The sequence below is a fragment of the Salvelinus alpinus genome, chromosome 13 (assembly GCF_045679555.1).
Source record: "Salvelinus alpinus chromosome 13, SLU_Salpinus.1, whole genome shotgun sequence".
NCBI lineage: Eukaryota > Metazoa > Chordata > Actinopteri > Salmoniformes > Salmonidae > Salvelinus > Salvelinus alpinus.
Window position 1 is genome coordinate 10,396,666 of NC_092098.1, and position 27,704 is coordinate 10,424,369.

The window sequence follows — 27,704 nt, forward strand, 5'->3', positions numbered from 1 at the left end:
AAATTAATGGTAAATAATGTATTGTGTCATTTTGGAATCACTTTTATTGTAAATAACAATAGAATTTGTTTCTAAACATGGTATGATTGTAACGGGTGTCGTCGGAAGGAAGAGACCAAGGCGCAGCGTTCGTTGAGTTCCACATAATTTAATAACGAAGTGAAACTTTGAAAGGACAAAACAATAAAGAATACAACGACCGAACAGCTTCGATGTGCAAACTACCTGCACACAAACAAAGAACAAGATCCCACACAGAAGGAGGGAAAAGGGCTGCCTAAGTATGATCCCCAATCAGAGACAACGATAGACAGCTGCCTCTGATTGGGAACCACACTCGGCCAGAAACAAAGAAATACAAAACCTAGAAATAAAGAACATAGAATGCCCACCCACATCACACCCTGACCAAACCAAAATAGAGACATAAAAAGGCTCTCTAAGGTCAGGGCGTGACAGTACCCCCCCCCAAAGGTGCGGACTCTGGCCGCAAAACCTGAACCTATAGGGGAGGGTCTGGGTGGGCATCTATCCGCGGTGGCGGCTCTGGTGCGGGAAGTAGACCCAGCTCCACCTCTGGCTCACCCCACTTTGGTGGCGCCTCTGGTGCGGGGACCCTCGTCGCCGACCCCGGACTGGGGACCTTCTCCGCGGGCCCCGGACTGGAGGCCGTTGTTGGAGGCTTCGTGCCATGACTCATCACTGGAGGCTTCGTGCCATGGATCATCACTGGAGGCTTCGTGCCATGGATCATCACTGGAGGCTTCGTGCCATGGATCACCACTGGAGGCTTCGTGCCATGGATCACCACTGGAGGCTTCGTGCCATGGATCACCACTGGAGGCTTCGTGCCATGGATCACCACTGGAGGCTTCGTGCCATGGATCACCACTGGAGGCTTCGTGCCATGGATCATCGATGGACTGGAGAGACACACAGGAGGCATGGTTCGTGGAGCAGGCACAACCCGTGCTGGCTGGATACCCACTTCAGCCCGGCACGTTCGAGGCGCTGACACAGGACGCACTGGGCTGTGCAGGCGCATTGGAGACACCTTGCGCAGAACCGGCGCAGGATACACTGGACCGTGGAGGCGCACCGGAGGTCTGGAGCGCAGAGCTAGCACAACTCGTCCTGGCTGGATACCCCCTGTAGCCCGGCAAGTGCGGGAGCTGGAACAGGCCGCACTGGGCTGTGCTGGCAAACCAGGGACACCGTGTGTAGAGCTGGCGCAGGATAACCTGGGCCGAAGAGACGCACTGGAGGCCAGGAGCACTGAGCTGGCACCATCCGTCCTGGCTGGATGCCCACTCTAGCCCGGCCGATGCGGGGAGCTGGAATATAGCGCACCGGGCTATGAGTGCGCCCTGGAGACACCGTGCGCTTTACCGCATAACACGGTGCCTGCCCGGTCACTCTCTCCCCACGGCAAGCACGGGGAGTTGGCTCAGGTCTATAACCTGACTCCGTCAATCTCCCCGTGTGCCCCCCCAAAAAACATTCTGGGGCTGCCTCTCGTGCACTCCTCGTTGAGCCAACTCCTCGTAGCGTCGCCGTTCCGCCTTAGCTGCTTCCAGCTCCTCCTTAGGACGGCGATATTCTCCCGCCTGTGCCCAGGGTCCCTTGCCTTCCATTATCTCCTCCCATGTCCACTCCTCCAAGAAACGCTGCTTGGTCTTTTTGTGGTGGGATCTTCTGTAACGGGTGTCGGAAGGAAGGAAGAGACCAAGGCACAGCGTTCTTTGAGTTCCACATAATTTAATAACGAAGTGAAACTTTGAAAGGACAAAACAATAAAGAATACAACGACCGAACAGCTTCGATGTGCAAACTACCTGCACACAAACAAAGAACAAGATCCCACACAGAAGGAGGGAAAAGGGCTGCCTAAGTATGATCTCCAATCAGAGACAACAATAGACAGCTGCCTCTGATTGGGAACCACACTCGGCCAGAAACAAAGAAATACAAAACCTAGAAATAAAGAACATAGAATGCCCACCCACATCATACCCTGACCAAACCAAAATAGAGACATAAAAAGGCTCTCTAAGGTCAGGGCGTGACAATGATATTTGTGTGTCTGTAACTTTCTCACTCATCATCATTCACAATTAATTCAGGACTATCAGTAATCATTGTAGAGTCAACATTAACGTAGAAACAAGTTTGTAGAGTCACAAGCTTGATGTAATCATTACATGCTAGGAATATGGGACCAAATGCTAAACTTTTGACTAGTTTAACCTCTCTAGGATAGGTGGGACAGCAGCGTCCCACTTGGCCAAAATCCAGAAAAAATGTAGCGCGCCAAATTCAAATATATTACTATAAAAATCTATCTTTCATGAAATCACACATGAAAGACACCAAATTAAAGCTACACATGTTGTGTGTTCAAAAAGGATTTACGGGGAAAGCACACCAAACAATTATGTTAGCTCAGTACATAGCCACAGAAAAACACAGCCATTTTCCCAGCAACAGATAGTAGTAACAAAAACCAGAAATAGAGATAAAATGAATCACTAACCTTTGAACATCTTCATCAGATGACACTCATATGACATCATGTTACACAATACATTTATGTTTTGTTCGATAATGTGCATATTTATATCCACAAATCTCGGTTTACATTGGCGCCATGTTCAGAAATGCCTCCAAAATATCCGGAGTAATTAGAGAGAGCCACGTCAAATAACAGAAATACTCATCATAAACTTTGATGAAAGATACATGTTTTACATATAATTAAAGATACACTTGTTCCTAATGCAACCGCAACCACTTTACGTAAAAAGCACACCATGCAATAATCTGAGACGGCGCTCAGATGTAACAACATTTCTCCGCCATGTTGGAGTCAACAGATACGAAATTACATCATAAATATTCCCTTACCTTTGATTATCTTCATCAGAATGCAGTGCCAGGAATCCTAGTTCCACAATAAATCATTGTTTTGTTCGATATTGTCCATTACTTATGTCCAATTAGCTAATTTTGCTAGCATGTGTAGTACACGTGTCCAAACGCTCGCGCAGTTGCAGGCAAACGTCGGACGAAAACTTCAAAAAGTTATATTCCAGGTCGAATAAACTGGTCAAACTTAGTAGAGAATCAATCTTCAGGATGTTGTTATCATTTATATCCAATAAGGTTCCAACCGGAGAATTATTTTCAGTCTCTATAAGTAATGGAACGCAAGACGATATAATGAGGAAAGCGCGTGACCAAGAACTGGCAATCTGCCAGACCACTGACTCATTCCCCTCCCATCCGGTCCCACAACACAGCATAAGCTTCATTCCACGTTCTACTGACTGTTGACATCTAGTGGAAGGCGTATGAAGTGCAAACAGATCCATATATTACAGGGAATTGAATAGGCGATGACTTTAACAACGACCACTCTCAGAATCTTCACTTCCTGTTTGGTTATTATTATTTTTTTTTCAGGTTTTTGCCTGCCATATGAGTTCTGTTATACTCACAGACATCATTCAAACAGTTTTAGAAACTTCAGAGTGTTTTCTATCCAATAGTAATAATAATATGCATATATTTGCATGTGGGACAGAGAAGGAGGCAGTTCACTATGGGCACGAAATTCATCCAAAAGTGAAAATGCTGCCCCCTATACCAAAGAAGGTTATACACCTATAAGTGAATTTGTCCCAATACTTTTGGTATCAGTTAAAATCCAAACTGCTGGAGTACAGAGCCAAAACAACAACAAAAATGTGTCACTGTCCCAATACTTCTGAAGATCACTGTGTGTTGAAATCTATTCCTGTTGCCATCACAATCCTCATGCAATTCCATGGAAAACCCTTGATGCATACACTGAATGTGGGCTACAAGCTTTTTATTTTTATCTGGGGGGGAAAAAATCATGATTAGAAACTGTTGGTTGTATTATCCACACCCCGCCCTCCCCTGGCTCCAGTTTGTAGGTTACTGAAAGATTTCAGCGACCACAGATAAGAAGATTACAGAGGAATTAACGTCATTCCTTTGTCATTATATGAATATATTGATATTTGATTTTAATCAGAGGGAGTGGAGAGAGGAGGGCAGGAACAACAGGATGTGCCCTGAGTAGCATAGAAACACGAGTCAGGGGAACTGGCACTAGGGCACGGGCAGGCGAAAACACAAGCTGGGGGAACGTTTTGTGGCACTGGAGCCGATCATTGGATGCTTGGATCAACGTGCAGCGTGTAACAGAGGGTTGGATAACACAGATCTTTCAGAGCTCTGCATGTGTTTTTGGTGAGGTGTATATGGTTGCTGCTGGGATATGGATGGGCCGCCGGACGGGGACAGTCGTGGCGTCCCACTGACCTGGAGGATTTCTGGGAGATAGACTCAAGACGCAGTGGGAGCACCTCCTGGTTGCTTCTGCTCTTCCAGCCTCAGACATGAACCTGGTGCTCCTGGCCTTCAGGCTGATGTGCCTGGCCTGGCTGTGGCCTGTCACACTACTCAACGGCAGCCACCAACCCAACAAGAGGAGGCACAAGGACGTGTACCTTGGGGAGAACAGCAAGAACCAACATGGAGGGTGAGCCAGAGTTTAGGGGTGCGGTCCCACTGGAGTTGTGTTATGTTCTTGTCAAGGGATCAGTTTGCTTATCTGTTCTGTTTGGTTTGAAACTGGTTTGTGTTTAGTTCTGGTAGAAAGTTACATTTGGTAATACACACACCACAGGATGTTACTGTTCTGTTGATCTGTTTTCTGATTGATATGGTTCAAAGGTTATTTTGGAGAGATGTATTGTTCATCACATAGTACTATTCATGGATTGTTGGTATTAATCTAATCTTTATGAATTCAAGAAAAAAATTGAATATTGATGGTGAATTTACCATGGTGGCATGCGTGATCTCCAATGTGTGCTGGGACGGATGACATTACAGCAGTGCATTCTGGATAAAGGGCAGGTGAGGTGACCACAGGGGCTTAGAGGTAATGTCAGGGAAGCTGTGTTTTGGTGGGGGCACCCCGTAAGAGAAAAGCAGTAGTTTGTGGGTAATGATAGGGGGGAGTTGTGTTAATAAGGGGTTGGACTGTACACTTGAGTATCATTTGCAATAATAGGGAAGATGATTGTGTTTGGGTGGTATGGGAATGATTTGTTAGAGCAGACATGTTTATGTCTTATGAAAATGAGAATATCAGTTTACGGAAGTTTATCGTATGAGGCTATTTAGAAACTTTGCGAGTGATGATGCAGAGTGTGTTGTCAACCAAATTGGAGGTATTCATTATGTCCTTTGACCCAGACTAACTGTTATGTGCGAGCTTTGGGAAGTCTATATAATCTCCCAGGACCAATTATTGAACCATCATAGCACTGACTCAGTTTGCTGCTAAATCATTAGCGAAGAGCTCTCACGTCACGTATACTCTTACTTTTGGTTTTAATCAGATGGTTAAAGTGCAGTTAATTATTCTCAACAGCAAAAACCCCAGAGCAGATGTTGCTTCCTTTAGTGTGTGTGTGTGTGCGCGTGTGTGCACGTGCGAGTGCCATTTGGTGTGAGTGTGTATTTCTTAGGAAATAAAACATCTGATATGCTGATCTGTGTCCTCTTTGCGCCGCAGACGAATAGACTTCAAGATGAAAAAGTCTGACAGCACCAAGTCCCTGCTAATTAAATCTGAACAGCTGCTCCGTATCGAGGACCATGACTTTGCAATGCGGCCTGGCTTTGGAGGTAAGACCACCCACCCAATATCCTTTGGCCTGGTGGGCAATCGACATATTTTCATGTGGTTGAACTATGATAATGTGCGGTTTGGATGTGACTGGGTGTGTGTGTGCTTTTTCCCACCACGTGTTGGGTTGGACTCATTAATTAAGCCTGAATGGGGAAAATCAAGGGTCATTATCAGAGAGAGGGAAGAGGAAAGAGAGGGGGGAGTAATAGAGCTCTACCTACCATCATTTGTTACAGATATAGAATTATAGATAGTCCATAACGTGCCACAGAGTTTAGGTTCTGTAAGAGGCAGCATTTGACGCTAACTTATATTCTCTCTCCTGGAACAGAATGTAGGTTATAGTGTCATCTTTGATAACACCCCATCCCCCCCAAAAAGTCACTGACCCAGATTGTCTGCAGAGCCTAGCAGACAATGACAGCCTGCGGCCGAGTACACAGATGTTTTTAGAACTAGAGTAATCTGGATTATGGGCCACGCTTTCTGAAACAATACCAAATGCTGCATCTTATTGGAAAGTCCAGGACAGCAAAGAGTTCCATGCATATAGTACTACAGCAGTGTGTTCATTGGGTGATGATCAGACAGTTTTAGATTTAAGCAATAAGGCCCGATGGGGTGTGGTATATGGCCAATATAACACGGCTAAGGGCTGTTCTTATGCACAACGCAACGCGGAGTGCCTGGATTTTGTATTTGTATTTATTAAGGATCCCCATTAGATGCTGCCAAGGCAGCATTATGGCAGTTATATACAATTCAAAATATTCCGTGAGATTTCATTTCATAACCCTTTTCACAACACATGAAGTGTGTTCCCTCAGGCCACTACTCTACTGGATACAGCCCTTAGCTGTGGTATATTACCACAGACCCCAAGGTGCCTTATTGCTATTATAAACTGGTTACCAACGTAATTAGAGCAGTAAAAAGGAATGTTTCGTCATACCTGTGGTATACAGTCTGATATACCATGGCTTTCAGCCAATCAGCGTTCAGGGCTCAAACCACCCAGTGTATAATGAACTATTGATCACGTTTATGAATGCTTGCATGTGTGTCAGTGTGTGGGGTCCCACTGTAAATCAACTGTCATTGAAACATGTATTTACATAACATTCTACGTCGTAGGCAGTACTAATGACTGTTTAGGTACATATTTGTAAATCTAGTGTGATGGCATGTTATGGATTTCTGTCCATTTGTGTTTCCATTTGAACGTTTTCTATTCCGAACTATCCATGTGCGTTGTCTGTGTTTGTGTCTGTGTGGTCTAAGCGTCGTGGGGTTGATTGAGGAAGATAATCCCTGCAACATTGAAATTAAATTGGGCAGGTCACAGACAACGGTAGATTTGGTGGAATTGAAATTAAGGACAGCTGAAGAACCCTTTTTTTAGCTATTTCTGGACTGGTCACATGATCAGGAAATCCTCCTGACCAAGGCTGTGATTACAGATGGCTGTGACTTGATTGTAGATTAATGCAATAGGTATTATACGATTAGGATTTATGAAGGAAAGGAGATAAGGAGAGAAAAGGCATTCATGAGATTGGTGACACGGCATCTCTTGCGTCCCTGAGTGAGGAGAAGGCTGTGTCTGTCTGGAGGGGAGGTGTGGGACTACTGGTGTGTCTTTGACGTTGTGTGGGATCCCATTAGCCTGCAGCTGTGTTTAGCATGAAGAGTGATGTCATGACCCTGCATCTACATGGAAATGGACAGGATTATCACAACATAGGGCTTAGTTGATGTAGTCCTTCAACACCACAGCCTCCAGTGGGACCACAGGGTTTCAGGATGTCCTTTGAGACCCAGCATAGCGCCAAGATCCTCTGTGAAACCATTGTTTGGGGTTTTCTCTTATTGACTATCTGTTTGTCTTAACTTTATAGTGTTTGGGTTGATTTACAAATATTTAGGTCTTAAAGAGGATATTTAAATTTAAATGAAACCTGGTGTAAGTAAGACCACATGCAGACAGATGAGATGATATATGGGTGATAGGTCTTAGGCTAATCAAAACCAGTGAGGTCATAAAAGATCGTTTCCCGGCTGAGTCAGACATTCTAAGGCCTTGCTTCATGACTACCATATGACTATGACACGCCTAAAGCCTAACATTCAATGTGCTTGCCCTGTCAGGGTTGACGTATGAAATCTCAAGCTGTTTACTGATTCGGGCTGTTTCTTCACCCCTGTAGGGGCAGCTATTCCTGTGGGCATAGACGTGCAGGTGGAAAGCATTGACAGTATATCTGAAGTCAACATGGTAAGTGTCTACAAGGATCTTAAACGGTGTGTGTGTGTACGTGACTAACACACTGCCATTCACTCTCTTTCTCCCACACAGTGAGACAACTTCTCATGCTCTTTTTCATACTGGAACCCCGTTCCACTCTATTGGCCCCAATGTAATGTCGGGGGGTAACAATCAAAACATATATTGATTTTGAAGCTAGAATACTTAGTTGCTACAAATTTCTTTTATACCTGTTAATTCTTGAAGAATATAACTTATAAATGCCTCATAAGCTTAGTCATACTGTCATACCCCGTCAGAACCCAGAATAATACGTTGTTTTACTCCAATGTTTGTAAACAATGTAAATGTAAACAAACACTATATAGCCTCCAAACACGTTTCAAACTATAATTTTGATATCATGGATGGTCAGTCCTTGCGTCCCTTTCAGAGTGGTCACATTTCTCCACGCCCCTCCCTCAGCTTTTTACCAAAACAGAGGCAGGATGACCCCTTTATTGTTATGTTATTGTTTCCACGATGTTCTAGACTCTAACTTTAATGGATCATTGATGTTCTGGTCACAATTAACACTAGCACTGTAAACACTATTAACCTGCATGATCCTGTCGCTCGTCACCCTATATACAAAGAATCTGGGTGAACCATTATTGAGTCTTACTGCTGTCATTGCGCAATTACACACGTTTTGATTATGTGATCGTTTGTCCATTGGACCTGAGCTTTGGTGTGTTTGTGCAGGACTTCACCATGACTCTGTACCTGAGACACTACTGGCAGGACGATCGGCTGGCCTTTCCTTCCAGCAGCAAAAAGAGCCGGACATTTGACGCTCGGCTGGTGAAGAAGATCTGGGTGCCGGATGTGTTCTTTGTCCACTCCAAACGCTCCTTCATCCATGACACGACCATGGAGAACATCATGTTGAGGGTGTACCCTGACGGCAACATTCTCTACAGTGTCAGGTACACGGAGGATGGCCCTCCTTTAACACAGGGACCATAAGGCCTTTAGCATGTACTATTCTATAGCATTGGTGCTTTGTACACATAAGAAACACGGGGGAGTAGACCATCTTGTGTCTTCCAGCCTACAATATCAACAAGAAAAGAGGAAGTGCGTCGCCTATCACAGAGAGTTCTGATCTCTCTGCAGACCACGTTATGTTTTCTGCAACTGCTGTATCATTAACTAGGCCCTGTGTTTCAGGATCACTGTGACTGCTCTTTGCGCCATGGACTTCAGTAGCTTTCCTTTGGACACACAGAAATGCTCTCTGGAACTGGAGAGCTGTGAGTATAATACAATAAGGCTATGTGGTTGCCCTGGGTGTAATGCCATGTACGTCCTCACATATACCGAACATATGTCTACGTACAACACAATAAGCACGTAATATGGTAGCATTGACCCTCCTCTTTTCATATAGGTTAAACAACATACAAAAGTCGGGGTCAGGTCAGTTTGTGTCTCTAATGCATGTCTTTTTGATGCAGGATTTATAAGGATGTATAAGCTCCTGATAAGGAGCAGCAGCTACAGTTAAATTGAAGTCGGTCGTTGCTCATCAGAGACATTCTATCACACTGATGTTGCAATTGTCATGATTGTGTTAAAACCCAACCTCAGGAGGCAGTGCACCTTACCCAGATTAGAACACAGACACACAGACAAACAGACAGACACACACAAATGATCGGCAAACGAACACGCACGCACACACACACACGCAAACACACACACACAGAAAGCATGGGTCTGGTCTCAGACGAGAGGTGGTAGTAGTGAATCTCAGTGTCTCCTCTCCTCTGAGGGACCTAGCCCATGATTCTTCTAAGAGAGGCCTCATGAAGGAGTCACCTTCTCCCCTGTTCTCTCCTCTCTTGAAGACGCGTACAATGAGAACGACCTCATGCTCTACTGGAAGAACGGGAACGATTCATTAAGGACTGACGAGATCGTTCTCTCGCAGTTTTTTATTGAAGAATTCCACCCTTCCTACGGGCTTGCCTTCTACAGCAGCACGGGTATGTGTGCTTGTTTTCTAGCCTGGTGCATAGTGGCCTACAGTGCTGTTTCTCTGTCCTACTCCGCAGTCCAACTCCTCCTTATTATTACGTAAAACGTCTCTGTAAGATCCAAAGCCAACACCCCAAACCCTCCTGCTTCTGATTCCACTCTGACAGTCTGAGGACAGGGAGAGGTTAGGAGATTTTCCTCCACAGAGTGTCAGTGTGGAATCCTGCCCAACTCTCAGTAGTTCTAGTGTCCATTACATCATAGCCATGTGATGTCCCATGTGACTATAATTTTGACTAGATACCCTCCTGTGTTTCATCATGACCTCTGATTACCCAGAAGGATGGTGAGTAAACTGTTCCACCAAAAACGAGATATCAGAGCCCTTCTCTCGCTCTCTCTCGCTCTCTCTCTCTCGCTCTCTCTTGCTCTCTCTCTCTCAGGTTGGTATAACAGGCTCTACATAAACTTCATCCTCAGGAGGCACATCTTCTTCTTCATGCTGCAGACCTATTTTCCCACCATGCTGATGGTGATGCTCTCCTGGGTGTCCTTCTGGATTGACAGGAGGGCTGTGCCTGCCAGAGTGTCACTGGGTACAGTACTGATACTCTCACTAGTATGTGGAGTTTTGAGGGGGATCTCCATAAAATAATCAAAGCTTAAAGACTGAGCAGAGACAGATCACAAAGCCATCATTTTCTGTACAACATACTTGATTCATCTCCAGAAAGTAAAGTGGGTGGTGAGGCTTTACCTTTCTCAGCCATGTCTGTTACTGTAAGGTGAAAGGGGGGGGGGGGGGGGGTTGTGCAACAATTTCCTGTTGTGTTCCTTTTATGTGGGCGAGTGAATGTGAGCCTGCTGCTTTGACAGAGACTCATTAACCCAGAGAGAGGACAACTGAAACTGAGCACAGTGACAAAGCGTTTCAGTTCTGCGCATGACTAAAGTCACCTGTACCTTGCGTGGTCCCTGTGTGTGCATGTGTGTCAGAGCTTGTTTGTGTATTTGTGTAGGAAAGAAAGAGAAAAGGGGAGGGCGGGGGAAGAGCAAGAGAGAGCGAGATAAAAGGAGAGAGTAAATGCTGCACTCAGATTTGTGAATAGATGTTGACTTTGCTAATGCAGCAGGGTGTGTGTGTGTGTGAGGGGGGTGGGGTGGGGGGTGGGGGGGTGGCGTGGAGTGTGCTGGGAGTACGGCAGGTCGCTGGAGGATCATGATGCCGTAACAAAGGCTGGCCTTATTTCACTCTGCAACACTCAATACTACAGTACTTGCTGTAGAATTATGTAGTAAACTGTAGTATAGTGTAAAATACTATACTACATACTGTAGTATCCTTCGATCATGTGTAGTACTTACTATATAATGTTGTAGTAGAATACTATTGTAAATACTACAGTATTATCCCCCCCCAAAAAACACTACACTTCTTTAACTAAAGTCAGTACTACAATATTGAATTTGCATATACCCTGCCTATTCCCCTCCGCCATATCACAATTTGTGCCACCCATAAGTACATGCCAAGTATAGACCATAGATTGTGTTCCATACACGTTATAGAAAAGAGCAGAAGCGCTGAACTATTCGTTCAGACTCCAATCCTACCTACAGGTTTTGGAAAATGTGCTCTTTCAGTATTTTTCTAGTAGGTTTCCTCAAGGAGAAAGTCCACACTTCTATGGCAAAGATAATAACACAAAAACACTACAGTAAATACTACAGTATACTACAGTCCACAAAAACATATTTTAAGGTTGAATGTCACATTAGTTTTGTTCTTAATTGACTTGCCTGGTTAAATAAAGGTTCAATAAATACAATTATTTGCTTGTAAGATAGCCTTAACTTTAGGCTCTTTTCTTTATTAGAAAAGTAATATTGAATTGTCTTTGGTTGACACCACAACCAAATATCAACATTTACATGTGTCTACTACTTGGATAGTTCCATCTGAGCCAGCCGTGACCAGGAGACCCATGATTGGCCCAGCGTCGTCTGGGTTAGGGGAGGGTTTGGCCAGCCGGGATGTCCTTGTCCCATTAAGCTCTAGCGACTCCTTGTGGCGTGCCAGGTGCCTGCAAGCTGAATTCGGTCGCCAGTTGTATGGTGTTTCCTCCAACACTTTGGTGCGGCTGGCTTCCGGGTTAAGCGAGCAGTGTGTCAAGAAACAGTGCAGCTTGGCAGGGTCGTGTTTCGGAGGACGCATGGTTCTCGACCTTCGCCTCTCCCAAGTCCATACGGGATTTGCAGTGATGGGACAAGACTGTAACTATCAATTGGATATCACGAAATTGTGGAGAAAAAGTTTGCTGTAGATATAGATCAATTCTCCCAGCTTATGTATTTTTTTATAGTGGATTTAACGTTAAAGGTCTGACGTTGTTTCAAAGATACAAATTCAACCTATATTATACAAGGTTTGTCTATGTTGACATAGTCCTGTATTTTTAAATATCAGCCTCAAAACAAAAGTTGATGCCTTTTTTTCCAATCCAATGTATATTTAACGTAGATTCCACGTCACGATACATTTACAAATGACGTTGGAACAGCGTTTATTCAACCAGTTTGTGCCCAGTGGGATGTAGCTGCTATACGGTTTTCTCTAGCCCTTGTTTGACTTTCCATCCATCTATGCTAAACCCCCACACAGCTAATTATTTTCCATGCATTTGCCCCACCCTCTTTTCATCATCAAAGGCCGAAAGGTTGGGTGGTTAAAGAAGGCTTTAAAAATGTATACCTTATCAACTTAATAATCAACTAATCTCCCTTTTCTTTCTCCCCCCATCCAGGTATCACAACAGTTCTGACCATGTCCACCATCATCACAGGCGTGTCAGCCTCCATGCCTCAGGTGTCTTATGTAAAAGCTGTGGACATCTACCTGTGGGCCAGCTTTCTGTTCGTCTTCCTGTCCGTCATTGAGTACGCCGCTGTCAACTACTTCACCACGGTGGAGGAGATGAAGAAGCTCAAGGGGGGAAAGGTCACTGAAACTTATAGAGTATGGGGTCAAATAAGTCACAGTTGGGTTCTTGTAAAGTGGTGTATTATAAAATATGGAATATACCCATGCTACCACAATGTCAGAGCCACAATAATGGCACCAAATTAGGCTGTGACACTAACTATGTCTGTATCTCCCCCTACTGGTCTTAATGTGTTCCACAGTCAGAAAATCATGTACCATAAACTCCCTCCTCTCTCCACAGATCCCTGCAGATTTCAATGCCACTCAAACTATGGCTTTTGACGGATGTTACCATGACAATGACATTGACCTGACACCCTTCCCAGAGCTCCTCAGCACCCCCAACACAGAGCGGAGTCGGACAGCCACGTCCAGGAACTCTGCTGCAGAGCCCCCACCCACAGAGGGCACCAGGCTACGACGCAAAAAATCCATCAAACACAACCTCAGCTTCATCATGAGTAACAGCTACATGATTGACTCCTACTCCAGAGTCGTCTTCCCCATGACTTACCTGATGTTCAACATCATCTACTGGAGCCTGTACTCATGAGTGTGTACTCTACTAATAAAGATGGACAGAACTACACTGCAGTACTACACTGCAGAACTACACTAGAGAACTATACTGCAGAACTACACTGCAGAACTACTCTGAAAAACCATACTAGAAAACCATACTACAGAACCATACTACATAACCATACTAGAGAACCATACTAGAGAACTATATTCCATAACCATACTAGATAACTACACTACAGAACTATACTACAGAACTACACTGCATAACTATACTAGAAAACTATACTATGTAACTATACTACAGAACTACACTGCACACCTACACTACATAGCTATACTACATAACTACACTGCGTAACTACACTACATAGCTATACTACAGAACTATACTACAGAACTACACTGCATAACTATACTAGAAACCTATACTACAGAACTATACTACAGAACTACACTGCATAACTACACTACATAGCTATACTACAGAACTATATTGCAGAATTATACTGCAGAATTATACTACCATACATCATCTAATAGGTTATTCACACTGACAACAGCATCATCATCTAGCCGTTGTATTCTGCCACCCATTGGATAATGACCTTAACCATTGGTGTCTACCAGAGTGTATCGTGGGAGTTTTGGACAGTCAAGCCCAACTGAAGAAAAGAGACTATTGAGTAAACCTGCTTTTTATTAGAAATCTGGGTTCAGGTGGGAAGTTGGTGGTACTGTTCATGGGAGTGTTTCTATTGTAATTAGGGTTGCATACTGGTAATTTACCAAAATTGCCAGATTAATTAACAGGTAATCTATGGCAATGGTAACTTTGGTAATTTATACTTGAATAACTTTGGAAAAAGTTTATTCATATGTAGTAATATTTTTTTATATATGTGTCCATATTGTCCATGAATTTCTAGTAGATAGACTATGGTTCGAGAGAAAATCGCCTAATTTAATTTAAAAAAGCATCTAATCAACCAATGACATTATTTTCAATTAACTCTGAAACTCTGCAACTCTTCCAACTATTGACTTTTTCACAACTGCAACCAGTTTGGCTCCAAAAAATGTACAAGTACATATTGAAATAGTAAAATAAATAAAAGTGTGTAAAGAAAATATAAAGGTTATTTGATGCTGAAACTCTCATATTAAACACCAATGGTATTCATTAAGTTGCTGGTTTATATTTAGGATAATGTTTTACAGATTTGTATAATGTTAGAATCATCTTATTTTAGTATTTTAAATGTTTTACATGTGATAAGGCCACACAGATGGCCAGAGATAATGACAGACACCTGTGGTAATCTGAAGTACCCAAAAGGGCCACCAGATGTCTTGCGATAAATTACATTTAATCCTTTAAAAAGTTACTACAAAAATTCTGGTAGTTTAAAGGTCAACTTTGAAAGTTTCCAGTAATATACTCTCCGTTTGCAACCCTAACTGTAATGGACAGTTGTTTTTTGTCCACTGGTTTATACATTTAGTTAATGTGAGTAGTATGAATTTAAATGTGCATGAAAATGAATGTATACATGCATGTGTCTGTCAAATCAGTGAATATAAGTAAAATATACTATATCATATTAGCTTAAAATAAAACATTTATTTTAATTTATACATTTGTTATTGGTGAAATTATACATTCATTATTGTGATGACTCTTTAAAAAATGAACATACAGTACCAGTCAAAGGTTTAGACACACCTACTCATTCAAAGGTTTTTCTTTATTTTTACTATTTTCTACATTGTAGAATAATAGTGAAGACATCAACACTATGAAATAACACATATGGAATCATGTAATAACCAAAAAAGTGTTAAACAAAATCAAAATATATTTTATATTTCAGATTCTTCAAAGTTGCCACCCTTTGCCTTGATGACAGCTTTGCACACTCTTGGCATTCTCTCAACCAGCTTCATACGGTAGTCACCTGGAATGTGTGTGTCCAAGCTTTGACTGGTACTGTACATCTCATGAAAATATCTTGATTCTGAATAGAGTATAAAAGAGCTAAATCTTAAAAATGAAAACAGATAGTGACACAGTGTTGGTATTAGCTTATTTTTGTATATTTTTTTATTTAACCTTCAGTTAACTTACGTGTCTGAAGAATGCAGAGAAAAACAATGAAGTATGTAGAATGCGGTCAAAGGATGCACCTCATCGGGATCTATGAGTGGGGGTTTTCTCTGTGCTAGATACCCTTTCAGTACATGCATTATTCACAATCATAGGTACCAGCCCAGGCGAGTTCATGATAGTATTGCCAGGTCAACCAGATGGAATCCATGAGCATGCTAGCTCTTTGGTGATGTCCCATCTCTTCAGTGTGATCTGTCACACCTTTCCGTTAAACTACAAAATGCAACACTAACATGCAACTATTTCATATATTCTTCAAAACTATTATGAAACACACCGTGTCACGTAAGTCCCTTCCCCCACCAGCCTACCTGGAGGCCTCTATTCAATCCGCATCGCAGAAGTTCAGCGTTACAGCGTGATTGAAATTTAAAGGCAACGTTCCCGCGTTAGCCAAGACGGCATTCACGGTAAACGCTGCATATGTCGGCGCAATCGGAAATGACCTTGATATTTCTATTGCGCAATCTGCAACGTGACCTTCAGTGATACAAATTCGAATAGAGCCACTAGTTTTTCACAGGTGTCAGGGTGCTCTCGAACTCTGACTCCTAAACTGGCTGTTTATCTCGTTGAGAACCACGTCTGCGTTGGGCTCTTCCAGGGCAGTGATGGATCTGTCATCAAATGGACTACCTGCAATAGGACACATCAGAGTTACAGCTTATCCTGCACACAAGTTACTGTATCCAAATCATTAGAGGGACACTATATATATATATATACAAAAGGATGTGGACACTCCTTCAAATTCATGGAGTCGGCTATTTCAGCCGCACCTGTTGCTGACAGGTGTATAAAATTGAGCACACAGCCATGCAATCTCCATAGACAAACATTGTCAGTAGAATGAAAGTCACTGAGCTCTTCAGTAAGGCCAATGTGGCACCGTCAAAGGATGCCACCTTTACAACAAGTCAGTTCGTAAAAGTTCTGCCCTGCTAGAGCTGCCCCGGTCAACTGTAAGTGCTGTTATTGTGAAGCGTAAACGTCTACAAGCAACAACGGCTCGGCCGCAAAGTGGTAGGCATACACAAGCTCACAGAACGGACCGCCGAGTGCTGAAGCGTATAAAAATTGTCTGTCCTTGGTTACAACACTCACTATCGAGTTCCAAACTGCCTATGGAAGCAATGTCAGCACAAGAACGGTTAGTCGGGAGCTTCATGAAATGGGTTTCCATGGCCAAGCAACCGCACACAAGCCTAAGCTCACCATGTGCAATGCCAAGCGTTGATTGGAGTGGTGTAAAGCTCGCCACCATTGGACTTTGGAGCAGTGGAAACGCATTCTCTGGAGTGTTAAATCACGCTTCACCATCTGGCAGTCCGACGGACGAATATGGGTTTGGCGGATGCCAGGAGAACGCTACCTCCCCGAATGCATAGTGCTAACTGTAAAGTTTGGTGGAGGAGGAATAATGGTCTGGGGCTGTTTTTTATGGTTCGTGCTAGGCACCTTAGTTCCAGTGAAGGGAAATCTTATCACTACAGCATACAATGACATTCTAGACAATTCTGTGCTTCCAACTTTTTAGCAATAGTTTAGGGAGGGCCCTTTCCTGTTTCAGCATGACAAAGCGAGGTCCATACAGAAATGGTTTGTTGAGATCGGTGTGGAAGAACTTGACAGAGTTCCTGCACAGAGCCCTGACCTCAACCCCATCAAACACCTTTGGGATGAATTGGAATACCAACTTCGAGTCAGGCCTAATCGCCCAACATCAGTGGCCAACCTAATGCTCTTGTGGCTGAATGGTGGCAAGTCCCCGCAGCAATGTTCGAGCGGAAAGCCTTCCCAGAAGAGTGGAGGCTGTTATAGCAGCAAAGGGGGGACCAACTCCATATTAATGCCCATGACTTTGGAATGAGATTTCGACGAGCAGGTGTCCACATACCTCTGGTCATGTATTTCTGAGATGAACTCCTCTGCGTTGAAGGACCACATATAAAGTCAGTTAGTTATGGTGGATAGACTTCCAGTGTCCTATATTCAAGGGCCAATTGATTCTGGTGATTCACTGTTTATAACTAAATGTATGACATCCTTTCCAATGTCTGGCAGCAGAACCGATGACAGGCATTTTTCATGAAGAAAAGAAAACAAGCAACAAGGGAGCAGTGTCACATATGACCGATGGAATCAGGGAAGCCGCAACTAAGCCAGAGGTATTGGTGGGGGTGCAGTTAGATGCAGTAACCATTTGATTGGCTTGGTTCAGCTGACTAATCCTACTGTAGAGCAGAGGTAGAAAAAGTACTCGTTTGTCATAATTGAGTAAAAGTAAAGATACCTCAAGTAAAAGTGAAAGTCACCCAGTAAAATACTACTTGAGTAAAAGTCTAAAAGTATCTGGTTTTAAATGTACCTAAGTACAGTGGTAGAAAAAGTAGTCAATTGTCATAAATACATGCTATACATCAAATTCCTTATATTAAGCAAATGAGACGGCACTATTTCCTTATTGTTATTATTTCTTGACAGCCAGGGGCACACTCCAACACTCAGATATCATTTACAAACTAAGTATTTGTGTTTAGTGAATCTGCTAGATCAGAAGCAATAGGGATGACTATGGACGTTCTCTTGACAAGTGCGTGAATTGAACCATTGTCCTGTACTCCTAAGCATTCAAATTGTACTTTTGGGTGTCAAAGAAAATGTATGGAGTAAAAAGTACCTTATTTTCTCAGGAATGTAGTGAATTAAAAGTAAAAGTTGTCAAAATATAAATAGTAAAGTAAAGTACAAATACCCCAAAAACTACTTAAGTAGTACCTTAAAGTATTTTTACCTAAGTACTTTACACCACTGCTGTAGAGTACGCCACACACACACATAGACACGCAACCTTGCACGGATACGGAAACATTCAAACACACACCAGACACTGTGCACCATCAGTAAGAGGCTAAAAGAACTGAGCTTCTATAGCTGTAGCCAGAGCTCGAACCAGATAGCTAGCTCCAATTCTGGGTAAAAGGATGTCAAAGGGAAAAGGTCATCTCAGAGCCCGTCACAGAGTTTAGAGGTTACATAGGTAATTAGTGATATGGAGATGAAGGCTTGCTAACCATCCCCAGCTCTGCATACAATGGTTTTAATACGATGACATGACACAAGAGTAGATCAGCATGTAAAAAAATAAATATTTCTTCACTGTTTTCTGACTCATATTGGTTGTTAACAAACCCTGATTCCCCCTCCCTGGTTCCCAATGCCTACCTATTCCTCCACTGGGTCGCTCTGAGGAGTCATTGGACAAGAAGGAGAAGATGGAGGAATTGTTGAACTGGAAGGAGTTGTCGGAGTGGAGGGACGTGGCTCTGGTCACTGGCAATGACTTCTTCCCTGTCTTCTGTGTTGCGGTGCGGCTCCACTCTGTGATGAGAAAAGAAGAATGAGATGAAACGTTCTGCTCTTTTAACCTAGAGCACTGTGATTTCATAAATAAACCACATGTTTATTTGCAAGGTGTAGGTCAACAGGTCTTACCTGAGTTCTCTACCAGTCTCAGTCTACCACAGCAGAGAGAAGTCCTCCACTGCCTCCTCACGTTCTCCTTCACAGCGCAGTGGAACACAAAGATGAAGAACCCTGCAAGAGGACACAAGCTCCAGATGAAGTACCAACTGGTTACACACTTCCCCATGAAACCCCACACGCCGTTTGTCCTCTCTGAGAATACAGCATTTAGGCAAATCTGAAGGAGCTCTAAATCTCACCTTGAAAGGAGTTGAAGATGCAAAAGAGGTACATGAAGGGCAGGTTGACGGGCCCCCAGGCGAAGAAGGCAAAGCCCCAGGTGAGACCCAGGAGTACTGTGACTCCAACCACACTGCGCAGGTTCTGCAGCCCGTCACGGTGCCTCTTGTTGTCGGGGTTCTGCCTCTTTATCCGACACAGCTGAACCATCACTACCACAAACATGACGAGGTTCATCAGGAAGATGACACAGAAATAAGCCACAACGGTTACGTAGAAGGCAATATCGTTCTTCAGCCAGCAGCTGTGGGAGAAGAATGGAGAGAAGATATATGGCTTACAATACAGTATAACATAGATATAACATATATATATAACATGTATAAATCATATATATATATGGATAATAAGGTGTAGACGTATCAGCTATCCTATTACGCAAATGTGAGTATGCATTTCATGATGCACATACACGCGATTCATACAAAGACTGTTAAATAGTGAACAAAATGCATGGGACTCACAAGTCATCTGTGCGGGAGCCATCTATGTACTTTCCGTAGCCAACTAGTCCGTAGTTGTCCTTATCAACGGCAATAACTACAATGACCACAAGGAGTGGAGTTCCTAGGTTGAGAGACAACAGACTACATTGAACTGTAAGAAACTGGTACTTTTACTTGCACACGGTGGCTGTTCTTCACTTTAATGAGAATTTAAAAAAGACAGAATCATTTTTTCACCTACCCCAGCCAAGGAGCGAGAACTTGAGCATGTAACGTGGTATGTATGTGTTGAAGACCTTGACGAGGGCCAGGTACATGTGGACGGCCTCCAGACCCATCCAGGTGAAGGAAGCTAGCAGGAAGTAATGCAGGAACCAGGCGGTGGAGATGCAGAGGCCCACAGCGTCAGGGTAGAGGGCCAGCCAACCATCCACCAAGAACACCAGGTTCAAAAACAACAGAGCCACACACAGCTGGATCAGGATCTTAGATGGGATGTCCTTACGCAGTTTCCTACAGGAACACATCGAAACGTATTAAGATTGATATTTCATTGATTCGAGCTTGTTTATATGTCTTTGTATTTAGAGCAGCCCTCCAGGTGGGTGTCATCATGGATATCCTGCACTCAGACTCACCCAAATGCCAGGTAGGTGAGCAGAGTGATGGAGAGGAAGATGGCGGAGATACCACAGCCAATGTAGGTGATGTAGGTGAGGATTGTGGCCTGGAGACAACTGGTTATGCCCGTTCTGGACATGTCCTGTGAGAAGAAACACCAAAAACATGTTATACACATGAAATCATTCTGTTGACAAAGACTGAATGGGAGAGATCCCATTACAACCCTATCTCAGAATGGACTCACCAGTAGAACACCAAAGCAGGTGAGATGGTTGCAGGCACAGACAGTCTCATTATCTGTGCTGTTCCTGACAGAGCAGCCATCTCGGTTCCAGCCTCCTGAGCCTCCTATCAGAGATTTTTTAAAACAATTCTATTAATTTTAAGAGGTAATCTTCGTTTCATGCATCACTGGGTCCGAGCTCCCTGCCGTCCAGGACCTCTATACCAGGCGGTGTCAGAGGAAGGCCAAAACATTTGCAAAGACTCCAGTCACCCAAGTCATACTGTTCTCTCTGCTACCGCAAGATAAGCGGTACTAGTGCATCAAGTTTGGAACCAACAGGACCCTGAACAGCTTCTACCCCCAAGCCATGAGACTTCTAAACAAGGCAGCTAAATAGCTAATAATATGGCAACCCGGACTACCTGCATTGACCCTTTTTTTAACTAACTCTCTTGAACTGACTCTATGCACCAACACTGGCGTCTACCCACACGCTCACACATACTTACACTAACACCCAAACACACACACACACACACCAACACACACATACACTCGCACACCCATAACATGCGCGCACATGCATACTGACGCCACACACACACACACACTCACACACATATACACTTTCACACTCACCACATATGCTGATGCTACAACTCAGTCTATTATCTAATCCTGTTGCCCAGTCACTTTACCCCTACCTATATGTACATAGCTACCTCAATCACCTTGTACCCCTGCACATCGACTCGGTACCAACTGGTACGCCCTGTACATAGCCATGTCATTTTAAATCTTTATTGTTATTCACTGTGTATTTGTTTCACGTCTCACTATTTCTATTTTATATGTTGTATCTTTAGCTCTGCGTTGGTGGAAAAGGACCACGCAAGTAAGCGTTTCACTGTCAGTCTCCAGCTGCCGTTCACCGTAACATCTGATTTTGATTAGACACAAGCGGAACACTTACCATTCATGCCAAAGTCCCAGAAAACACATGACACCACGAAATGTGCCTGTGTGGACAAATGATCCATAGAAGACAGTGTGTCAAGGATTCATTGAGATAACAAGGTGACAGACATGAAATGCTTTTCTCAAAGATGCCACATTCAGGACGTAGGTAATACGGTTTTGACTCAAATGTACAGTGTGTGTTTGCTTGACTCACTGAGACAGGTTCAGTGTTTCTCAGGGTGATGACCACGTCCTCCTGCAGAGACTTGATTGACAGGTTGGCCACACTGGCCCCCAGGATTCCACTATTCAGCTTGCTGTCTCCCAGGGCTCGGTCCTGAGAAACAGTATGGAAAGAATCTGACAATTACTACACTAGTCCTCTGGGGTGTAGGGGTTTTTCAACTATGCCAGGGTTCAATTCTACTCTAGCAGATCGTACAGTGGAATATGGTATGGTTTGGGGTACCTGGAACACAGTGGTCTTCTGGTAGAAGTTGAACTGGAGTCTGGAGGCCTGTAGCTGCTGCTCAGGGGAGAGGTTCGCTGTGAGGGAAGAGGGGAACGTGACAGACCCCTGAGGGAGCGAGGACGCCTCTGCTCTCACACTCCTCCTGGCTCTGTTGTCTCCACGGATCTACAAGGGGACACATTTCTCTATGGTTAAAACATAGCAATAAACAGGGGTTATGAGTTGACCTACCAGACCATACCAGATCATACTGTACTGTGCAAAGATAATACATGCAGAGTGAAGGATGTTTTACATTAGATTTGCATGCATTTTGAGGGCAACCAAGGTTACAGTATTTCCTATTCAGTGTTTCCTTACTAGAAGGTTTAGGTCATACCTGCACACTGTTGGGGTCTCGGATGGAGAAAGATGTTCGCTGGAAATTAGTGCCGTCCACCGTTTTGACGGCGAGAGCGACCGATTCGGTTAAAATCGTAGCCTCTTCCTGAACGACCAGCTTCAGGCCCACAGTATCAACAATCCCAATGATCCTGGTAGAAAAATTAACTGTTACTGATGTGCAGCCAAGCAAAGCCATTGCTAAGTTAACTTTCAGTTTCTAGAAAATGTAGCCACAGTCTCTTTACAGGCTCTGTATAAGTAATCATTTCAGGTACACCTCAACAGGCAGCACTACAGGCAGCACAACAGGCAGCTCAACAGTTAGCTCAACAGTTAGCTCAACAGGCAGCTCAACAGGCAGCACAACAGGCAGCACAACAGGCAGCACACCTGAACAACTGTACATTGTTTAGCTCCAGTCAGCTCACTTGGTGGAGGAGGAGGCCAGGGTGTCAGAGGAGGCACCCAGCAGGTTGCTAACAATCGTGACAGAGGTTTTCCCCAGAGCCAGGCTGACGTTGGGCCCAGCCAGCAGGGCCTCTAGCTGGGACACCAGCTGGTCCACCTGGGAGGAGTTGAGCTTGGACACGTCACTTGTCAGATCCAGCAACTGGTTGACCTGCTCTTCACTACTGGCTTCTGTGGTGTTTTGTGCTGTGGGAAAAAGGATACATAAAAAAAACAAGTATGTTATCAGAGGGAAACTTTGGCTATGGGTCTAAATGTTCAATGGAAATGAATGTAACAGCAGCAGCTATGACAAGTATAGATCAAAGGTCAGAGTGGGTTAGGATCCCAGTGGTTACCTGCGGTGGTTGTTATCACGGCTGTCGTGGTGGAGGCTGTTGGGTAGGCTGTTGCGGTGTTTACAGGAAGGACGGGTGTTGATGAGTTTGCAGTGGTATTACCCAGGATAGTTGTGGCAATGGTCCTGGTTGTGGAGGTGTTTAGCGATGGACGAATGGGGTGGGTGGTTGTCGTTGTGTTAGTTTGTGTTGTGACAATGGTGCTAGGAGCTGATGTTGTAGTATTTGGAGCTGAGGTTGTAGTATTTGGAGCTGATGTTGTAGTATTTGGAGCTGATGTTGTAGTATTTGGAGCTGCTGATGTAGTATTTGGAGCTGATGTTGTAGTATTAGGAGCTGATGTTGTAGTATTTGGAGCTGCTGATGTAGTATTTGGAGCTGATGTTGTAGTATTAGGAGCTGATGTTGTAGTATTTGGAGCTGCTGATGTAGTATTTGGAGCTGCTGATGTAGTATTTGGAGCTGCTGATGTAGTATTTGGAGCTGATGTTGGAGTATTTGGAGCTGATGTTGTAGTATTTGGAGCTGCTGATGTAGTATTTGGAGCTGCTGATGTAGTATTTGGAGCTGATGTTGGAGTATTTGGCGCTGTAGAGGTGCTGTTTGGTGGAGGTAATGTTGTGTTCAGTGGGAGGGAGGTGGTGTTTTGTTGTAGAGTGGTGTTGGGTGGAGGAGGCAGTGTTGTTGTTGCAGGTAAAGTAATGTTGGCTATTGGGCTGGGTGAAGTGAGAGGAGGTGTGGGGTATCTGTCACACATTTCATTCGGGAGCACACACACAATTTCTCCTTGTTTGCTAAAAAAAGAAAAGAACAGATAAATGTACATCTTTAGTGCATATACAGTAATTGATGAAGTGTTACAACTTAAATGTACAAATAACAATGTGCAACGTGCTTACTCTCCATCATTTACAGTGTTTTACATGATTACAAAATGTGTAACAAGGGTTTTGCCATCTTTGAAGCACTCAACGCCAGATTGGACTGACCAGACAAATGTGCCATGGCTCTCCTCTACAGTCGTCCAGAACTCCGAGTGGTTGAGGCTGCTCTCCGCCGAGCTGAAGGTCGAATTCAATAGATCTCCACTGGATCCTGGCCAGCTACAAATTCCTGTGTTAGATATATGGACACAAACAAGCAGCCAGACACATACTGTATAATGTATATGAACAAATACACAGATGCTCTCTGCCTCCACTTTCCATGGTAGGGCTACTCACCTGCTCGTGTCACCTTTCCGTCATAGTCAATGCCATGCTCATCACTGAACACAGTCATCAATGCAGTACTGACTGCACTTATAGGCACTGAATGGCCAAGGCCCACGATAACCCTGCAGCTTTGGAGACTGGTAAGAAAACAGTAACAGTATAGTTATTAATAAGTATTAAGACCAGCGTCACTGCACATCGAGGGCAGCTGTCTTGAATGTACTGTAAAGGTGTTGGGCCTGCAAGGATTTATGGGAACTCACTTTGTCTCCGTGCTAAAGCATTTCACATTAGCATACTGTGTGAAAAGAACACAGAACAGGTCTTAAGGTCACAAATGATGTCACACCAAGAGTGTGTGACAATAAGTTAGCATATGGTTTATTTACAGAGCAACATAAAACAATGAGAGTTCATTGTAGTGTTAGGTTATTATCCCAATGCAAAATTACCTGAAAGATAGTCGATATGATGAGCAGAGGACAAGGGGGACTGTAACAGAGAATTATGTCAGGAAAATATCAAACGTGGTGTGGGAGGTATGGTGCTATAGGTACTGTTGGGGTTCATTAAGGCTGTAATGATCGAATTAGAAAGTGTGAGAATATTTGACGTTAAGCAGAGAGAAAACTGTATTAAAACGAATGAAGAAATTAGGACATACTCTGTCGCTGAGGTGTTGTGACAGGGTGGTGGATGTCTTAGCTGTTTAACCTGGGGAAGGTATGAATGAAGAAGTAATTAATACAGGCTGGTAGGTTTTAAACACACACACATATATACACTGAGTGGACAAAACATTAGGGACAGCTGCTCTTTCCATGACAAAGACTGACCAGGTGAATCCAGGTTAAAGCTATGAGCCCTTATCGATGTCACTTGTTAAATCCACTTCAATCAGTCTAGATGAAGGGGAGGAGACAGGTTAAAGAAGGATTTTTTAACCTTTAGACAATTGAGGCATGGATTGTGTAGGTGTGCCATTCAGAGGGTAAATGGATAAGACAAAAGAATTAAGTGCCGTTGAAGGGGGTATGGTAGCAGGTGCCAGGCGCACCAGTTTGAGTGTGTCAAGAACTGCAACGCTGCTGGGTTTTTCACTCAAAAATAGTTTCCTGTGTGTGTTAAGTAAGAATGGTCCACAACCTAAAGAATATCCAGCCAACTTGACACAACTGTGGGAAGCATTGGAGTCAATATGAGTCAGCTTCCCTGTGGAATGCTTTCAACATATTGTAGAAGACACGCCCCAACGAATTGAGGCTGTTCTTGAGGGCAAAATGGGGTGCAACTCAATATTAGGCAGGTGTTCCTAATGTTTTGTACACTCAGTGTATATGCATGCACACAGACAGTGCGCAAGCACACACACACACACACACACACACACACACACACACACACACACACACACACACACACACACACACACACACACACACACACACACACACACACACACACACACACACACACACACACATATATATATATACACATACAGGTAACTGCTAAAATAAAGGAAATAGCATCATAGTGTCTTAATAGGGCATTGGGCCACCACGAGCCAGCACAGCTTCAATGGACCTTGGTATAGGTTTCACAAGTGTCTGGAACAATATTGGAGGGATATGACACCATTCTTCCAACAAGAAATTCCATAATTTGGTGTTTTGTTGATGGTGGTGGAAAACACTGTCTCAGGCACCACTCCAGAATCTCCCATGAGTGTTCAATTGGGTTGAGATCTGGTGACAGATGGCTACGTTTTCATGCTCGACAAAGATTCTGTGACCACTTGTGCCCTGTGAATGGGAACATTGTCATCCTATGGGGGCATAGCCATGGTAGCCAAAATAATGGCCTGCCCAGCATTTTTATACATGACCCTAAGCATGATGGGATGTTGATTCCTTAATTAACTCAGTGTGTGGCAGCACCCACTTTCAATATACTTTGTATCCCTCATTTACTCAAGTGTTTCCATTATTTTGGCAGTTACCTGTATTTGCATAACTCACCAGAGAGAAGATGTTTGAAATGTGCATAGCAGAATCTGTGATCTGTACGTCCAAGGTGTAGCATGCAGCTAAAAAGAGAGGGAGGGAGAGAGAGTTATCACATGGTGGGAGATGAAAAAGTGGGTCCGTCGCAGTATCAGCGAACTCATCAGTTGATTTTTTTATATTTCACTTACCTGTACCATCGGAATAAGCAGAGCAGTTGCAGAAAATCTTCGCCTCTGAAAAGCAGGAATACGGTACTTATCAAGATACAGACACATATGTGTTTTAAAAACCCACCGAAGGTTGAAACGGCAAATTAATTTGTTTGCCAGTGTAAATGTGGATAATGAGTATTATCACATGGGTAAATAAAACCGTTTATACCGATGGGGGGTTTAGGGGGCTTGCCATCGTCCATTTGGGTTTGATTCCCAAGAGGAACATAAACAGTCCCGCAATGTCCACTGTAAGATAAAACATGTTCGTATGAGAAGATGGATACCCTATTTATTCTATATAAATTCTACAAACACAGAAACAACAGCATAGTATGTACTTGTCCAGCTTACCATGAGATATTAACAGGCCCTGGAGATTGACAAGTGTTTGGGAGAGGGAGGGTCCCATTGAGGGAGCCATTGCACTTCGCAGAACCATTACATGGAGGCAGTTGGCCTGCGCAATGAGACAGACCCTTACCTACAATCAACAAGCAACAGACGTGAGGCTCTGATAAGGATATTTACATTTCTGTGAGAGATTTCAGATTTACATTCGGGTCAGTGTCACTCACCCACTCTATTTCCCACAATATAGGCTCGTATGGGGCTGTTCTCCGCAGCCAACCAAATGGCCCGCTGAACACAGCAGGGAGGTGTGGGCTTCCTCAGCTTCAGCAGCACAGTGCAGTTAGTCCTCCTGGAGGAATAAGGGGGCAGTATTAAGACGTGGAGCGAGACAGAGGATGCTGAACTGTAGTATTGAAATTAGTATTCAACTAACCTGATCCTCGTTTTATTGACGCATGTCACTTCAATGTCCTGTAAAGATACGACTTTTGATTCAACTCACATGCTTTCACAGAAAAAGAAAAAGTACCCCCTTAGG

At 43.7% G+C, this 27,704-nt stretch overlaps 2 protein-coding genes and 1 non-coding gene across 4 annotated transcripts; 2 read left to right on the forward strand and 1 right to left on the reverse strand.

The window, feature by feature from the left end:
- The first annotated feature begins 4,069 nt into the window (after positions 1-4,069).
- Positions 4,070-15,160, forward strand: LOC139537023 (gamma-aminobutyric acid receptor subunit rho-3-like). Of its 2 annotated transcripts, none has more exons than XM_071337826.1 (9): positions 4,070-4,570; positions 5,615-5,727; positions 7,939-8,006; positions 8,742-8,965; positions 9,210-9,292; positions 9,890-10,027; positions 10,463-10,615; positions 12,824-13,017; positions 13,244-15,160. In XM_071337826.1, exons 1-9 carry the CDS (start codon positions 4,428-4,430, stop codon positions 13,553-13,555), a joined length of 1,428 nt encoding a protein of 475 aa, XP_071193927.1. In that variant the 5' UTR covers positions 4,070-4,427; the 3' UTR covers positions 13,556-15,160. The 2 variants fall into 2 exon arrangements, with proteins under 2 accessions (XP_071193927.1, XP_071193928.1); XM_071337827.1 differs by lacking the exon at positions 4,070-4,570 and adding an exon at positions 4,577-4,950.
- Positions 11,648-11,700, forward strand: LOC139538089 (U7 small nuclear RNA). The gene has a single exon (XR_011667662.1). It is a non-coding gene; the product is annotated as a U7 small nuclear RNA (small nuclear RNA).
- A 439-nt stretch (positions 15,161-15,599) lies between the features above and the next one.
- Positions 15,600-27,507, reverse strand: LOC139537024 (adhesion G-protein coupled receptor G2-like). Its single transcript, XM_071337829.1, has 24 exons — positions 27,391-27,507; positions 27,167-27,296; positions 26,982-27,061; positions 26,789-26,833; positions 26,613-26,680; positions 25,256-25,305; positions 25,044-25,083; positions 24,855-24,889; positions 24,601-24,728; positions 24,367-24,490; positions 23,378-24,171; positions 23,000-23,225; positions 22,567-22,720; positions 22,185-22,352; positions 21,930-22,052; positions 21,729-21,774; positions 20,774-20,877; positions 20,544-20,668; positions 20,147-20,418; positions 19,924-20,026; positions 19,420-19,703; positions 19,190-19,291; positions 18,920-19,075; positions 15,600-16,330 (listed from the first exon to the last, which is right to left on the reverse strand). The coding sequence occupies exons 3-24, from the start codon at positions 27,013-27,015 to the stop codon at positions 16,221-16,223; spliced, it is 3,291 nt and encodes a 1,096-aa protein (XP_071193930.1). The 5' UTR covers positions 27,016-27,061; positions 27,167-27,296; positions 27,391-27,507; the 3' UTR covers positions 15,600-16,220.
- Positions 27,508-27,704: the final 197 nt, after the last annotated feature.

What these genes read in the sequence shown, in the direction of transcription:
- LOC139537023 (XM_071337826.1), top strand. Translation starts at nt 4,428, where the DNA reads ATGAACCTGGTGCTCCTGGCCTTCAGGCTGATGTGCCTGGCCTGGCTG. An exon ending in AGCAAGAACCAACATGGAGG is followed by an intron (nt 4,571 to 5,614) that starts GTGAGCCAGAGT and finishes TTTGCGCCGCAG; the next exon opens with ACGAATAGACTTCAAGATGA. An exon ending in AGAAGCTCAAGGGGGGAAAG is followed by an intron (nt 13,018 to 13,243) that starts GTCACTGAAACT and finishes CTCTCTCCACAG; the next exon opens with ATCCCTGCAGATTTCAATGC.
- LOC139537024 (XM_071337829.1), bottom strand. Translation starts at nt 27,015, where the DNA reads ATGGACGATGGCAAGCCCCCTAAACCCCCCATCG. An exon ending in AGCCATGGCACATTTGTCTG is followed by an intron (nt 24,172 to 24,366) that starts GTCAGTCCAATC and finishes TTCTTTTTTTAG; the next exon opens with CAAACAAGGAGAAATTGTGT. An exon ending in CTCACCTACCTGGCATTTGG is followed by an intron (nt 20,419 to 20,543) that starts GTGAGTCTGAGT and finishes GTGTTCCTGTAG; the next exon opens with GAAACTGCGTAAGGACATCC.